Source organism: Balaenoptera acutorostrata, chromosome 12 (genome assembly GCF_949987535.1).
Source record: "Balaenoptera acutorostrata chromosome 12, mBalAcu1.1, whole genome shotgun sequence".
NCBI lineage: Eukaryota > Metazoa > Chordata > Mammalia > Artiodactyla > Balaenopteridae > Balaenoptera > Balaenoptera acutorostrata.
Genome location: NC_080075.1, coordinates 29,003,049 through 29,020,203, shown reverse-complemented (window position 1 = coordinate 29,020,203; position 17,155 = coordinate 29,003,049). Strand labels below are relative to the sequence as shown.

Below are 17,155 nucleotides of genomic sequence, written 5' to 3'. Positions count from 1 at the left end.
TTGCTTGAGCAACTAGGCAAGTGTTGGTGTTTACTGAGATGTAGAATATCAGGAGAGACCAGTTTTGGGGTGAAAATCAATAATTCTATTTTGAGATGCCTGCTAGATGTCCAGGTGGAGATGTAGAGTAGGCAGGGGAGAGGGAGGGTCTGGAGAAATGAATTTGAGACTGGAGAGCGCTGAGTTCATAGTTAAGACCATGAGCCTGGATGCAGGCCCCAGAAGAGTGAGTGCAGATGGAAAAGAGAGGATGAGAAGCAAGATGGGGCAGGCTTCTGTCTACACTGTATTGTGAGGGTTTCTAGCTGAAATACAGAGAAAGAAGGGTGGGCCCTCCAGGATTAGGAGAGGGGCAGGGAAGGAGGATGGGGCACTGAGAGATAGGAGCACAGGGAGGTTATTTGGATCCCAGAGCTTCTGGAGTTTGGAGTGAAAAATAAGTTTTTTCCAAAAATGAATAATGTTTTTTGTTCTAATTAAACAATAATTTATTGTAAAAAATAATTTTAATAATATGAGAAAGTATAAAGTAAAGATGCCTGAAATCTCATAGGTAACCTGTGTTAGCATTGTGATGACACCTGAATGTATGTGTGTGTGCACAGTTGTATACATTTTACACATCATGTGTACGTGCTGTTCCAGGATCTTGCTTTTCTTAACTCAAGAATACGTGGTGGACAACTTGCTGGTCGGTGGATATAGGCAGCGTGTTCTAAGGCTGTGTGACCAGTCTCCTATGGATGGCAGTGCTTTCGTACTGCTCTATAAACCACAGGGAGGGCGTCCTCAGCACAGCTTCGTGCAGTGGCCCCAGGATAAGGACACTTACAGCCTTGGAGTGCTCATTTGGCAGCTTACTGGGCAGCAGTAGGGTTTGTCAGGAGGCAGAGAGGGGAGAGAATAGCCCAGAGCTTTACTGGGGATTTCATAGAAAGGAATGGGCGAGGTAGGATAAGTAAGCTGAATAAGTTTAGGATGGATAGTTTGAATAATTTCTGCAGGCTCTGGGCTATAGAGGTGGTCCCTAGTTGTCAATACCTAGCCCTGGGGTGATTTAAGGCAGAGAGAATATTTGCTTGGTGTGTGAGAGTTTTATAAAGGAGATGGTTGGGGGTGGGGACTCTGGATTGGTTGGTTTGTGTATCAAAGTTGCACTGGCAGGGGATCATTTGCTATCTATAGGAATTAGCTAGTCTTAGGGGAGGGACAGTCCCTCCAGGATCAAGGCCCCAAATGCCAGAACATCAGGAATACAGAAAATAAAATATAGTCAATATAAGAGTAAAACGTAAACGAGAAAAAAATCAATCAAACCTTATTAGTAATCAGAGAAACACATACCAACGACGAGATACATTTTGATAACAGGCAAAAAGTTTTAAAGAAATTAATAGCAAAAGTATCAGCAAAAGTATAGGAAAATTGAAACATTCTGCCAGTGTAAGTGAAACACTGATGATAATCATTTTGGAGCGCAGTTTGGCAATATGTGGCGGTTCTACCTTACAGTGTTTATTCTAAGGAATTAAGTATCTTAGAAAATTCAGTGAAAAGGATAAAAGTATTATTTATGATAGGGAAACAGGTTTAAATGGTCATGAGGTATTAGTTAAATTAACACATTGATACAGTGGAATAATATTGTGTGGCTCTTAAATCATATTGGGGAAGCATATTTAACATGAAAGAAAATATACTGTGTTAAGAAAAAAAGTTATTCTAAAACTGTATGCATAATATAAATGATCCTATTTAATTATTAAAAAGTGAGTGTATATATGACCAAGTATATACAAGGGTTATTTCTAGTTGGTGGGATTATGGAGATAATTTTTATGTCCTTTGTGCTGGCCTAAATGTTCTACAACCAGCACATATAATTTTCAATTTTAAGGGCAAAAGGAGGCTGAGTGTTGAAGGCAAGGAGGATAATGGTGGAAGGTCCGAGGTCTGTGTGATGACATGTAATGGCAACGATGGCAGTGGAGGGCAGAGCACATCTCCCAGTCGTGACCTGGCCCCTTTCTGGCCGTGTGACCCTGGGCCGGTCATCTTATCCCCCCAGAGGCTTGTTAGACAAAGTGAATGGATGTGCTCTGAAAACTGTCGAGCAGACTCTAAACGCTGGTGATTCCGTTACTTTCTAAAGCAAGACAAATGCGCTTTTCAGTTGCTCCAGAGAGTACTAGTGGATAGCTGGGGCTGGGACGGTGTGGGGCTAGTGGATAGCTGGGGCTGGGACAGTGTGGGGAAGGGGCGGCCTTGTGTGCGGGATGCTCAGCCCCTCCCCCTCAGTGTCTGGTTACCCCAACCCCATGCACCCTCCCCGTCTCTGTGTTTGGGGCAGGTCTGCACCCTGACCAAGGAAGACAATCGCTGCGTGGGCAAGATTCCCGAGGACGAGCAGCTGCACGTACTCCCCTTGTACAAGATGGCCAGCACGGATGAGTTTGGCAGCGAGGAGAACCAGAACGCCAAGGTGGGCAGCGGGGCCATCCAGGTGCTCACCGCCTTCCCCCGCGAGGTCCGGCGCCTGCCGGAGCCTGCCAAGTCCTGCCGCCAGCGGCAGCTGGAAGCCAGGAAGGCGGCAGCCGAGAAGAAGAAGGTTCAGAAGGAGAAGCTGAGCACTCCTGAGAAGATCAAGCAGGAGGCCCTGGAGCTGGCTGGCATCCCCACTGACCCAGGTGTGTGGGGAGAGGGTGCCCGGCAGGGGTGGCACGGGCACTGTTGGGTGGGGGGGCCCTGGACGGCTCCCTTACCACCCCTCTTCCTGCCTTGAGATAGAATTCCATACAGAAAAGTACTGGGTGGGGGGGGGGGCGTCTCTCAGCCACCTGGACCATCAGTTATCTTAATTTTGTCAGTCAGCGCCATAGCTGCAGCAGCCCCGGGAAACCAGGCCAGATGGGAGGCACCTGGGAGCCAAATGAAGGCAGTCTCCCTGTCTTCCCAGAGGGCAGCTGGGCGTCCCCCCGGCTCACCCGCTCTCCTCGCTGCGGGTCTGCGGAAAGTACCAAGGCGCCAGGCGCGTGGTCTGCGGCAGGGTTTTCAGGTGTGGGGCGGCCCTCGTCCCTGCCATGGCTGGCACGAGGGGGCTTCAGTGAGGCCGGGTGGAGTTCGCTAGAGTCGGGAAGAATGACAGCAACGGGGCCCTGGGCTCTGCCTGCTGCTCTTCGGGGGCTTCCGTGGGGCCGGGCCCCACTGCGCGGCCCTGGGAGCGAGTCCGGCCTCACTCATCTCGCCCGCCCAGCAGAGGACACCTCTCGGCGAGAGGGAGCGTCCGTCTCTGTGCTTCTCTGTGCTTCTTCTCTGTCTTGCCTACTGTCTTGCTCAGGCCTGTCTCTGAAGGGTGGATTGTCCCGGCAAAGCCTGAAGCCCTCCCTCAAGGTGGAGCCACAGAACCACTTCAGCTCCTTCAAGTACAGCGGCAACGCGGTGGTGGAGAGCTACTCGGTGCTGGGCAGCTGCCGGCCCTCCGACCCGTACAGCGTGGACAGCGTGTACTCCTACCACTCCTACTATGCACAGCCCGGCCTGGCCTCCGTCAACGGCTTCCACTCCAAGTACGCGCTTCCGTCATTTGGCTACTATGGCTTTCCATCCAGTAACCCCGTCTTCCCCTCTCAGTTCCTGGGTCCTGGCACCTGGGGGCACAGTGGCAGCAACAGCAGTTTTGAGAAGAAGCCAGACCTCCACGCTCTGCACAACAGCCTGAGCCCAGCCTACGGTGGTGCTGAGTTTGCCGAGCTGCCTGGCCAGGCTGTTCCCACAGACACCCACCACCCTGCTCCTCACCACCAGCAGCCTGCTTATCCAGGCCCCAAGGAGTATCTGCTTCCCAAGGCCCCCCAGATCCACCCAGTGTCCAGGGACCCCTCTCCCTTTTTACAGAGCTCCAGTTGCTACAGCAGATCCATCAAGCAAGAGCCGGTAGATCCACTGGTCCACACCGAATCTGTACCCAGAGAGCCTGGCAAGATGGTCAGAATGCCTTTGCCCGAGGCGTCTCAGAATGGGGGACCCAATCACCTATGGGGACAGTACTCAGGAGGCCCAAGCGTGTCCCCCAAGAGGACTAACAGTGTGGGTGGCAGCTGGGGTGTGTTCCCTCCTGCGGAGAGCCCTGCCGTTGTCCCCGATAAGCTCGGTTCTTTTGGGGCTGGCTGCCTGACCCCTTCCCGCTTCCCAGATGGCCAGCATCAGTGGGGGTTATTCCCTGGCGAGGGGCAGCAGCCGGCCCCCCAGCCTGGAGGACGGCTGCGGGGCAAGCCGTGGAGCCACTGCAAGTTTGGGAACACCACCTCGGCCTTGGCTGGGCCCAGCCTAACGGAGAAGCCATGGGCGGTAGGAGCCGGGGATTTCAACTCTGTCCTGAAAGGTGGTCCCAGATTCCAAGACAAGCTTTGGAGCCCCCTGAAAGGGGAGGAGGGAAGGATTCCAACCCCGGGGGTGAGCCAGCTGGACAAAGCCTGGCAGTCCTTTGGCATGCCCCTTGGCCCCAGTGAGAAGCTGTTCGGGGCCCTGAAGTCCGAGGAGAAGCTGTGGGATCCCTTCAGCCTGGAGGAGGGGACGGCGGAGGAGGCCCCCAGCAAGGGCACGGTCAAGGAGGAGAAGGGCGGCGGAGGCAGCGGCGCTGGTGGGGCAGAGGAGGAGGAGGAGGAGCTGTGGTCCGACAGTGAACACAACTTCCTGGACGAGAATATCGGCGGCGTGGCCGTGGCCCCCGCTCACGGCTCCATCCTCATCGAGTGCGCCCGGCGGGAGCTGCACGCCACCACGCCCCTCAAGAAGCCCAACCGCTGCCACCCCACCCGCATCTCGCTGGTCTTCTACCAGCACAAGAACCTCAACCAGCCCAATCACGGGCTGGCCCTCTGGGAGGCCAAGATGAAGCAGCTGGCAGAGAGGGCACGGGCGAGACAGGAGGAGGCCGCCCGGCTGGGCCTGGGCCAGCAGGAGGCCAAGCTGTATGGGAAGAAGCGCAAGTGGGGGGGTGCCGTGGTCATCGAGCCCCAGCATAAGGAAAAGAAGGGGCTTGTCCCCACCCGGCAGGCGCTGGCCGTGCCCACGGACTCAGCAGTCACCGTGTCCTCGTATGCCTACACGAAGGTCACGGGCCCCTACAGCCGCTGGATCTAGGTGCCAGGGTGCCAGGGAGCCAGCGTACCTCAGCGTCGGGCCAGGCCCGAGCTGCCTCTGTGGTGCTTTCGCCCTCACACCTGGGGGCGGGTTGGGGGTGCAGAAGTCTTTTTATCTATATATACATATATAGATACGCATATATATGTATTTATGGTCCAAACCTCAGAACTGACCCGCCCCTCCCTTCCCCCCAATTCCCCAGCACTTTGAAGAAGAAACTACGGCTGTCGGGTGATTTTTTCGTGATCTTAATATTTATATCTCCACGTTGGTTTTTTTCCTCCCTTGTTTGGGGAGGCCTTTTATTTTCTCTTGTTTTTAAAACTCTATCCTTGTATATCACAATAATGGAAAGAAAGTTTATAGTGTCCTTTCACAAAGGAGTAGTTTTAAATTCCATTTAAAATGTGTATTTATTGGATTTTTTTTAAAAGTGACAATTGTAATGGTAAAGGATCGGCAGGAAAGGCCAGAAGCACTCATTCCTGCCCAGTTGTGCTGGGCCTGGTGAGCCTGGCCCTCTTGGGAGCTGTCAAGGTTCTCTCAGCCATCGGCCCCTCATGAGCCAAGTGCAGGTTGTAGCCACCCACTGCATCCCTCCTGACAGACATGCCTTCCCTTCAGGGGAGGGAGCCCTCAGGACAGCTTCTGTCCTCTCCGGTAGGATGGGAGAATCTGTAGAAAAACAGCTGGGGTCCCTTTTCCAGTCACCGGCTTGGAGTCGGGGATGGGGGCAGGTGCGCCCCAGGCCAGGCACCTGAGATGCTGGCATAGATTTTCCCAGAAACCAGGTTGGAAGTAGACAGCTTCAAGCTTGCTAGTCTCCACACTGAATCCTCTCTGTCCCTTAGCTATCAAGTCATGTGATACCGTGGTCCCCTCGGCAGCACCTCGGGATGGAGCTGGAATCAAGAGGTTCTCAGGAGCCTTTTCCACCGAGCTGACTAGCCAACGAATACTGGCTGGAAGGAATTTGTCTTAGTGGCAGGTTTTTTTTTTTAAAAAATGCCCCAAAGTCTCTGCTGATACCGAAAAGGGCTACTGTATCTTTAAAAACAGGAAGTTGAACCCAAGCTGTGAAAAGCCAGCGGTGCTGTGTGCAGCGTTGCGCAGAGCCTGGTGCTGTAGTGTTGTGCTGGGACTTCCTTGACTCGGGCAGGCTGCATCTGCAGGAGCTCCGCACAGCAGTGTGACAGCAGTAACGCATCTCCTTATCCCTGGATTTCACATTGGACAATGGTGCATGCCTCATACCTGAGCCCACCTCCTCCATGCTATCATTTGGGGAGTGGGCCTACACTTAATGATTTTAAAATGCAAGAGTCAAACATTTTCAGCAGGTAGCTATGATTTTCCTCCCTAATGGGTGCCATTTCTCTATTTGGTCATTTTCTCCTTTCCTTCCTCCCCTCTCCACCCACTTGAACATGCCCGTTCTAAAATTCTGGTGCATTCCTTCAGTTCTTTGAAATGAGAATGTGGTGCTTAATTTTTTCAACATTGTTGAGAGAGGTTGGGCCTGACAGGCGGAAGCAACGTGCGTTGACAGCAAGTCAGACTTCTTGGAGTGTCTGTTTTTCCTGTGGTATTAGCAGAAATTATATCCAGCTACCCATGTGGATGTGTGTGGTGAGTGGGAGGCTTCATAAGGACACAGAGGGGAATATGGCCCCACAGTGAATGACAGCCAAGCCCTGAGATAAACATCAGATATTTATTGAGCAGTTTTATTCAGATGTGGGTCTTCATAAAATGAGTTTAACAATCAGATGATGATGCTAAAGGCAAGTTCCTGAGCTTCCAGGTGCCTTGTGTAAGAGCTGAGAATTGACCCGCTGGGTGTTTACTGTAACTGTTCCAGAAGCACTGGCGGAGAGTCGCTGTGAGATGTCCTGAGCATTTATGTGGTCTGGTTTTAACTGTAAATAGTGAAAAAAAAATTTTTTTAAGCACTTTTGCCTAGATTTAAACAGCAACTTGAAAAAAAGTATGTTTTAACATGTAATTGTGGGAGAAATTGTAAATAGTAGCTGAATATTTAACGTGCTTTGTCTATCCTTCACTTTTACCATATTCTGTAAAGTTGCATTTATTTTACAGGACAAAAATGAAATATTATTGCTTTTGAAATAAGTACCCAAGAGCTTATCAGGATTTCGAATTATTCAGAACTCAGATTTATAGGAAAACCTCTGACCTTCAGTTTGACAAGCTAAAGGAAGCAGAGTCTTTAATGAGCATGCTGATTTTCTAGTTTTGAGGAAAAGTTGGGTCCTTTAAATGCTATTTTGCTTATCGCATCAGTACTTTTATGCAGGTCTCATTTGACTCCGTGCTTAGGTAGATGCGGGGGTGCCTTGAAAACTTCATTTTAAATTATCTTAAGCAAGAAATACAGTATTTTACAAAACATTTGGAGAATGTGACCGTCTGTATGACCCGGGAAAGCCCCAGGTTGGCTGTTGGTTTGGAAGGTCCTGAGTGTAACCCAGGTGATTCTGATGCTTGGCATGTATGAATCTCCTTGATGTGTGTTAAATAGACTCTTCCCCTCATCCCCCTTTGGTAGCAAAGCCATTAGATGAAAGAAGAAACCAATACAAGCTAAAAGCATGTGATGTCTGTCCCCCCAGCCCAAACAGCCTTCGGTTCATAAATTCTAGATCAGCAAATAGGCTGCTGAGAAGTGAGTCAAGAGGCAGTCTCCATTGGACGTCCCCATGCCCTTCAGAACGGTGTTTCAGAAATTAGGTGGTGCTGTTGCCATGCTCAAGCCCATGCTGATTTTTACACACTACATGTATAACCTACCTCAAATCTCAGTCATTAAATTAGCATGCTTTAGACGTATGTTGAAAAAGTAACTATGCACAGCTCTTTATCCCCCACCCCTTGCTGCTGAAGGTTTCTTAAAGAGAAAAATCAAATTTTTATTTTTTACTGGCACTATCATTTTTTAAGTCCTAAAGATGATTAACAGACATTTTTATCATGAGAAGAAAAATAAAGCCATTGCAACTAAAGAACCTAACAGCATGATCAAGTTTTAATAATAGTATAGCAGCGGAAATGATGGAGTCTTACCCCCAGTGTGCCCTGTCCACAGATGCCATCCACATGCAGTGCAGACATTTGGTTCTTCTTTTGTTTTGTTTTCCCCGTCTTTTGCTTGCAAGGAAAGTACTTGCAAAGTTTTGTGCTAAGAGGTTTTTTAAAATAAAAATCGCTTTGTGGCAGGTTCTCGCAAAATAACTGGTGCTAGCTCAAGAAACCGTTATCTAACCATCAGAAATCTTGAGTAAGGTGTTTCATGGATTTTGAGGTTTCTTGTTTTTGTTGTTGTTTGGTGTGTTTTTTGGCAGGGCCTAGGTTTCCCACACTCTGGCTTCGTGGGTACTGCTTTGCTGTCTCACTGAGATGACAGGTATGCATGGAAAGAGATCATACCCACCCCTCTTGGTCCTTTCACCAGCCTCTTTTGGAAACAGTAGTTTGCAGAACAAGGGACTTTTAAAGTGCTAAAGTAAGGAAAGAAGAGCAGATCTTAATTGCTTTGTACCAGACAGCAGTGGGTGTGTGAGGACGGGTGACAGTGAGTAAGTAGATGGTAACCTGATTCCATTGAGAGAACCCGGCCAGGCTTCATGAAGTTAACCACCGCCAGATCTCACACCAAGGCAGTGCTGTGGAAAATTAAAATGATAGCCCTGACGTGCCTCAACCAATCTCTCTTTCCTTTTGTTACTGAAGTGTGTTTTATGGACTAGGAAGCATTTTTATGAATTGAAATAGTATAAATAAAATGGTGCTATGGTGTTTTAATGTGACTGTCCCTGATCCTGTCCTGCTGAGGTGCTATCAAGGTTCTGAAACCACAACCAACCAAAAACAAGGTGGGCTCCAGTCTCTCTTGGCTTCTCCCCCCCTCCCCCCTTTTGGTGCTGTCTCCTTAGACCTCTGTTTACGTGCTAGAACCTGCTCTGAGCAGTTTTTCTGTTTTGTTTTATTCCCTTGCTGGCCAAATAGAAAGGCAAGTCTCGAAGGCGGCCAGCCCCCTTACTACGACGGGGAATGGGCTTGACGGGGAATGGGCCTGCCTGGCTTGGAGGTGGCGGGAGCTCTCGTTTCACATCTGTCCTCTTAGGCCTGATAAGAAAGGAGGTGTGAAGGGCTTTTCTTTTTTCTTTTTTTTTTGGAGGAAGGGGAGTTGGGTACTCCTGCCTCTTCTAACGTGGCAGGCATTCTCATAGCCAACACACATTTTCCTCCTGCAGTCCAGGGTGCCAAGTAGATGTCTCTGAGGGTTCCAAAGGTGCTCTGCATACCAAGGTGGGCCAGATGGGCCTCCTTCCTCACCTAGCACTGGCCAGGACCATGGTGGGCCGGGGTCTCATTCCTTTGCTCCTCACAGCCTTTGCCCCAGCAATGCTTCTGCTTCTCATTGGGAACCCCTCATGTTCAAACTTAAAGGAAGGAGCTTTCTTTGCTCACTCGGTACCACTGAGGCTCTTTTTAGTTGGTGCTATTCCAAATTTCTTCTTGGGTCCACAAAAGTTGATATTTTAAAAACTCAACAGGAAGCTCCATTTTGTGTCATCCACTGTCACAATAATTTTTTTAAATACCTCAAAAACAAAACATCGTGACAACTTTGGTAAAGTAGATTCCGTGAGGGTCTGATACATACAGGTTGTCCATTTGATGACATACTTGACCTTGAAGAATCTGGGGTCATTTTGTTTTTCATTCTTCAGTTAAAATGGCAGAATGCCTAAAGGAAGGACTGTGGTTGACTTTATTTCATTTCCTTTTTTTGCTTTTGAATAAAATGTGAATTTCCCATGCCCATCTCATTGAGCTTTTTCAGTCATGGTTGCTGTCATTTGAAATGACTCCCTCAAAACCTAATTTTATTAGCCAGCTGCATCTGCTGTAGTACATGGCCAACTTCAACATACCCTGGACCAAAATGAACATTTTGGTTATAACCAGCATAGGTTATACAGTCCCACACCCACATGTGCAAAGAGCTTTTCCATGTGTGAGGCCCCCGTCTTGGCGCTCCCAGCCCTTCCTTCTGCAGAGCTGCCGACAAGAGCAAAGCAATAGGCTTCTTCCCTGAGCAGAGACTGCAGCACAGAAATGCAAAGTCTAAAGTTGCTTTTTGCCTAAGAATCAGTGAGAATTGGCCTACTTCCTTGTTTGCTTCTATTCTGATATCAGGGATGCTTTTTGTAGTGGTATTGTTTGCTCTCTTTTCTCGTTTTGACTACCTGTCATTCAGGGATAACTCATCATTATTCACATGAGGATTTAAAAAATACTATTTGGCTCATTTGAACATCCAAATTTTCTTGGTTCCAGTACTTTTTTTTCTTTTGAGGGGAAAAAGGAGGAGAAAAACAGGAGCGATGTAATTTCTTTTTCACGTATTCTAATTTAAAAAAAAACAAGGACAGGTCATATTGTGGCATATTAATGCATTAGACTTCATCTAGAACCCCTGTAGCTTTTTGGTGTGTTTTATTTCTTCTCTCTTTGAATTCCTGTTTGGTTACTTGGCTTCCAATGGAGGTGAACTTAACAACCATACTTGAATATTCCGTCTTGACTTTGTAACTGTGGCTACTTGAAATGAAGTTTATCTGGGGTTGATGGATGAATGGTAGATTTTTGCAATGTCTCAAGGCAATAGGATGTGTATTATTAAACTGTAGATATTCTTAGTACAGTAAATTTATGCTGATAATTTTATTTTGTATAATTTTTACTTTTTTGTTAATATTTTTTCTTCCCACTTTATTGGTTTGCCTCCTGAGCTACCCTCCTTGCCTTCCCTTCTCCCCCAGTGTTTCAGCAGATTTAATTTAGGGTGCCTAGAAATTGCAAGTATGTATCCTTTTTTGATTTGTATTTTATTATAATTTACACAAACAACTGGGTTTGTGAACTGTATTACTCCTGGTATCTTTAAAATATTGTGGGTGTTTTAATAAATTTTATATTTATTTTTTGCACTCAAATTCTGTGTGGCTTCTTCCCCCTCGCCCCCCCCCCCACCTTGAATTGGGCCCAGATTGTGGTATTTAAGATTCCCTGTAATCCCACCGTCCCCCTGCAGGTTGTAGGTAGACAAAGGAAGCCCTGACTAATAGCCTGTTCCCCTTCCACCTCCTGCATAAAGTGATGTTCAAAGACTGGCAGCTGTTAAAGCTGCTAGAAAGGGGGAAAGTAGACGTGGCCTTTTACTCATCTGTTTCTCCTTTTGTTTGTTTTTCCCCTTTGATCTTTTTGTCCCCTTTTTCCATTCAGTTTGGAGACTCCCACCCCCTGCCCCCATAACGATTTTTCACTTCTGATGCACTGTTTGCTAAGGATTGCTGCATCCTGCTCCACTCTGATAGCCTCAGCAGCACATCCAGTAGGAAGGGCCTATCTTTGGAGAGAGGAGCTTTCCCATAAGGTCCCATGCCTGCGGCTACCTCTTTTCATTCAGGTTGCCAATTCTGTTGATGGCTGAAAAGGGAACTATAAGTTGAAGAAAGGAAAAGAGAGAAGGGCAAATGGGAGGAGGAGAAACCATCCCTTCTGCTTGAAGCATCGGACTAAAATGGATTCAGCGTCTCTGAGGGACAACCAACCCCACAGTCCATAAAGACCAGCACTCTCTCCAGTTGATGCCAGTATCCCGTTAGGTCACTAGACAGGAAAGCTCCTCTCTGAGGACATTTGCGTGAAAACCCCATCATTCCAATAGGGGTGCCAGATGACAGCCTCGGGGGTTTTCTTCTCTGTTTCAGTTGCAAAGGAACCCTCTGGAAATGCCTGGGCACACCAGGGTTACCAGGGATTCTCACAGATGTCCGTGTGTTTTATGGAAGTGGGGTCACACTGTGTTCGGTAACCTGCTTTCCACTTGACATCTTTGAGTTGAAAGAGACCTAGTGTCCCCTTTCCCAGCCCCTGTTGTGTTGGCCCCATTTCCAGGCCCTGAGGCGAGGGGCTAGGAGATTACTGCTTCGGCAGGGACTGACTCACTACTGGATAATATAAATATGCTTTCATCTCTTCTTATACAAATTCCGTGTTAAATATAGAAAAATTAGAAGACAGGAGTTTTAAAAAATTATTTGAAATCCCACTACAAGAGAACCACATATTATTGGTCACAAACATTTTCTGAGTATTTAAATATAACTATATGTGTGTGTATATATATATATTTTTTTTAATGGAATAAAACAATAATACCATGTTGTGATCTTTTTTCACTTAACATATCTTCAAGTATCAGTAATACAGAACTATAGTTGACCCTTGACCAACACAGTGGTTAGGCGCACCAACCCTCTGCACAAAGAGCCTAAGATTATTTACTAGTCCACCCTCTGTATCTGCAGTTCCTTGGCATCTGAGGTTCCACGTCTACCCACTCAACCAACTTGGATCCCGTAGGACTGTAGTATTTACTATTGAAAAAAATCTGCGTTGGGACTTCCCTGGTGGTGCAGTGGTTAAGAATCCACGTGCCAATGCAGGGGACACGCGTTCGATCCCTGGTCCGGGAGGATCCCACATACCACGGAGCAACTAAGCCTGGGTGCCACAACTACTGAGGCCACGTGCCGCAACTACTGAAGCCCACGTGCCGAGATCCCGTGCTCCGCAACAAGAGATGCCACCGAAATGAGCAGCTGGAACACTGCAATGAAGAGTAGCCCCCACCCGCCCCACTAGAGAAAGCCCGCGCGCAGCAACGAAGACCCAGTGCAGCCAAAAATAAATTTTTAAAAATTAAGAAGAAAAATCTGCATATAAGTGAACCTGTGCAGTTCAAACCCATGTTGTTCAAGGGTCAACTGTACATCTTTTTAAAGAGTTGCCTAGTATTTCATTGTGTGGATTTACTCAACCACACATTACTATTGAACTCTTAAGATTCCAACTTGTTGCAGTTATAAACTGAACTAATCTAAATCTGCCTCCATCTTATTTCCACTAAATTTCTTTGTCCTCCAAGAAGCATCTCAATTAATCCCTCTGAGCCACATGACTGCATCCTTAATTCCCTGAACCTTCTTGTGACCCTATACTACCCCCACCATACCCCTGTTCGCAGCTAGAGCATCCTTCATTATAGTGGGATCTCTAGAAATGACCGCTGTCCCAGATGCGATCTGGCTGGCCTAAACCAAGCACACAGACACCACAGAGTCCCACAACCTGGACACGCCATTTTTATTAACACACACCAAAGTTTATTAGCTTTTTAAGCAGCTGAGTCACGCTGAGGGCTGTGTGGCTCAGTGGGAAGAACATGGCTCCCTCGCTTCCCAGGTGTGACGTGAGATGAGAAGTTTCATCTCCCTGTGTCCTTTTCTTTGTCTGTAAAGCAGGCTAATCACACCACATAAGATGGATATGAGGGTCAAAAAGAAATGCTAGAGAAGTAAAAGTACCAGGCATTTGAGATGTGGCAGGTATAGAAGCTATCGTTATTACTCTGGGCATATACAAAGCTTTAAGTCACTAAAGAGTCCAAGACTCAGTTGTGGACCACAGAGTGACCTCTTATGTGAACTACTGCCAAGTCAGGCTCCCGAGCTCCAGCCTTTATGCAATTCATCTTGTGTTTTTACTTCTACACATGGCACTTGAACCTTAACCATCCTAAATGGGCTGTTTAACCCATCCTCCCTGCCAGTGTTGAATCTCAATTTTGTCAATATTGTTTAACCCTATATAGCTATGCAAACTTGTTCAACAACCTTATCACAAGTTCTGCTGATGCTCTTGTAGGCTTCTTAACCTAGGAGAGCTGTTAGTCATTTTATGTCTCCCATTGTACTCTGAAAATAATAGGCACTCATTGTCCTGTAAGAAGAAATGAATTGATACCCTTAGGGAGCGGGGGATCAGCTGAAATACATTCAACACATGTAACTCACCGCACAATCCCGTCAGAGACACAAGCACACCACAGAAGACACAAGAGGACCACGCATAGAAGACACCATAGAAGACATAATCAAAGCTTCATCAAAATCTAGATCCTTCCAATGCTACCCTGACTCCCACCTGCAGAAGCCTTGGCAGATACCTGCTCTCTTCCTCTGCCAGCAAGCCCAAACCCAGGCCCAATACCCCTTCCCTACCCTTCAAACATCTTCCCTATTTTGTCTTTTTTCTTCGCACACATTGACTCCTACTCCTTGGGACTACTCCCCTCCCCCCTGACATTTTCTCTTGATTTGCACCCTTTGCTTCCCCTCTGACATGCCTCATCAACTATCCTCTTTCTGCAGCTCCTCCCCTCACCGTGCTCTCAGGACTGTCGGCCTGATCCTGCTCTGCCCTCAAGCTCACCACCTTTCTCCCTGCTTCCTATCACCACCACATTTCTGCAGGTGTAGACAACCTCCTGGCTTCAACATCCACACTACTCACTCACCGTGTCTTTGTCCCTCCAGAAAGAGCTGTCTTCTAGGCCAATGATTCTGTCTTCACTGATCTCTCAAAACCCTCCACTCCTGGAATGTACCACCAGTGACGTCCATTATCCCAGAACCCTAAAGCCCTCTGCTCTTCTCATGGCCCCTTTGTGCCCTCATGTCCATTAAACATATATGCCCCCCAGGAGAATAGGCTCAATCCTCACTATGACCTATAGGCTTTCCTTCAGAGGCCTTGCTCAGCCACCAGGCCTCAACCATGACCCTAATTCCAGTGATTTCCAAAGCTGTGTCAAGCCCTGAGTCCCTCATGAGTTTGGGCTGCTGGATAGCTCTGGATGGCTGTTTGGCAGGGCCAAAGTCTTAACACACCTAAAATTGACCTCTCAAGTCTCTGCCATATTTTCCTCTGGCTGTTGATGGCCCCATCATTCTACTGGTCACATCCTGACACCTGCCAAGGCTGGATTTTACCCCCTTAGTGTCCTCAATCCTGCCTCCTCTTTTCACTATTATTAGCAGTCCACACTGTGCAGTTGCACAGGATGTGGACTGCACAAGTCTGGGGGGCACCATTCACATAGACTAATATGTGGGCCTTGATCATTGGCATAGATTCCCTGTGGGCAGGAGAGGACCACAGCAGGGCCTTCTAAAGCCAGGGGCCCAGGGCAGAGGCCTCTCATACTTTGGTCTAAAAATGAGAACTTTCAGATGGGCTTCCCTGGTGGCGCAGTGGTTGAGAATCTGCCTGCCAATGTAGGGGACATGGGTTCGAGCCCTGGTCTGGGAGGATCCCACATGCTGCGGAGCAACTGGCCCCGTGAGCCACAACTGCTGGGCCTGCGCGCCTGGAGCCTGTGCTCTGCAACAAGAGAGGCCGTGATAGTGAGAGGCCCGCGCACCGCGATGAGGAGTGGACCCCACTTGCCGCAACTAGAAAAAGCCCTTGCACGGAAACGAGGACCCAACACAGCCAAAAATAAATAAATAAAAAATAAAAAATAAAAAAAATAAAAAAATAAAAATGAGAACTTTCAGAAAGATTAAGTGACTTGCCCAAGACCATCATCTAGGAAGTGGCAAAACCCAGACTCAAACCAGGTGTGTCTGACACCAAAGCCTGAGCCCTGTCCAAATATACCCCTGCTTCTTCTGCACCTTACGAGCCATGTATCCAAGGGATACACATTGTTCTCGCTGGCAGGAATCTACCCACAAGCTGAGCTTAAGGCATGGCTGGCAGCCTGCAGGTCTGTGAGTACAAGAGGCATAGGACAAGGTGGCTCTGCAGGAAGACTTGTGCTTTTTAAAGCTTTCAACAAGTATCAATATTTGAAAGTCTGCATTCCAGCCCCAATTTTATCTCTCTGCTCATCTCACCAAAGCCGATCTCCTTACCTAGATAATCTTCCTTAAACCAAAGAGGATGATACTATTTCCCTGTAATACTCCTCACTGCTCTCCATTTGGCACAGCTCTCAGGGTAAGGTGCAACACCCTAACTCCGTCCGAGGGCCCTGCAGGACATGGCCCCAGCTCACAGCCCACTTAGTGTCTTTGTCCGATGATCTCCTCAGTGCCTGCCCCCACTCCGGCCAGGTGGCTTCTCACATATGAGAGTGCTCTCAGGCTAATGGTAGTGCAAATAATACCCCCAAGAACTCACTCCTTTTAAAATCCGTTAAAAATATTTACATAAACTATAAAACTACTCCAAATAAATTATCGATAAGAACAAAAAGATCAACAAGATTTTACTCAAGGAAGTATGAATAAACAGGAAGTCGAGTTTTCTGAAACCAAAGAAAAACTTTTACTGCACAAAGAACCTCAAACATTAATTCAGAGACTAGCAATGAATCCTTTGCAAGAAATACAGAAGGTTAGACAGTGATTGCAATCTATTCTCAAAAAAAAAAAAAGCTACAAGTGTATACTGTACAATACAGGGAATATAGCCAATATTTTGTAATAACTATAAATGGAGTATAACCTTTAAAAATTGTGAATCACTATACTGTACACCTGTAACTTATATAATATTGTACAACTACACTTCAATAATAAATAAATAAATGAATAAATAAATAAAAAGAATATCTCACCCACTCAACAAAAGCAAGATTCCTCAGTAATAGACTAAATAGTATCGATGCTGAAAGCACGACTGATATGCTGAGAACAGAATAACTAAGGTAGATCAGGAAACAGCTATTTAACACGAAAGATTACATAGGGAGATGCACAAGGCCATAAAAGACCATGAGAATAGAGCACTGAAATGCCTCTTGAAAACACAGAGAGTTCCCAATAAAGGACACAGAATAAATGGTTCTGAATCAGTAATCAAAGGTCTATGGGAAGAAAAATGTTCTGAATGAGGTCAGGTGGAATTGATACCTCCAAGGCATTGCAGGCTGTGGCTCATTTGATCAAGAAGTCCAAGTCCCGGAGATTAACCTCCTCCTCATTGGCTGAGGAATCATTTCTGCAAAAACATTTCAGCTCTTCAGCCATGTTCACATTCGGAACCCCGAGCAAAAGCTGTAGGCCCA

The 17,155-nt window shown here is 47.2% G+C and overlaps 1 protein-coding gene across 8 annotated transcripts in view; it reads left to right on the top strand.

The window, feature by feature from the left end:
• Positions 1 to 11,124, top strand: part of TET3 (tet methylcytosine dioxygenase 3) — a 115,156-nt gene extending 104,032 nt beyond the window's left edge. For all 8 annotated transcript variants that reach the window (XM_007189011.2, XM_057558150.1, XM_057558151.1 and 5 more), the window contains 2 exons: positions 2,351 to 2,687; positions 3,338 to 11,124. In XM_007189011.2, coding sequence (XP_007189073.2) covers positions 2,351 to 2,687; positions 3,338 to 5,142 — 2,142 coding nt within the window. In that variant the 3' untranslated portion in view covers positions 5,143 to 11,124. The remainder of the gene's footprint in view (positions 1 to 2,350; positions 2,688 to 3,337) is intronic.
• The last annotated feature ends 6,031 nt before the right edge of the window (positions 11,125 to 17,155 follow it).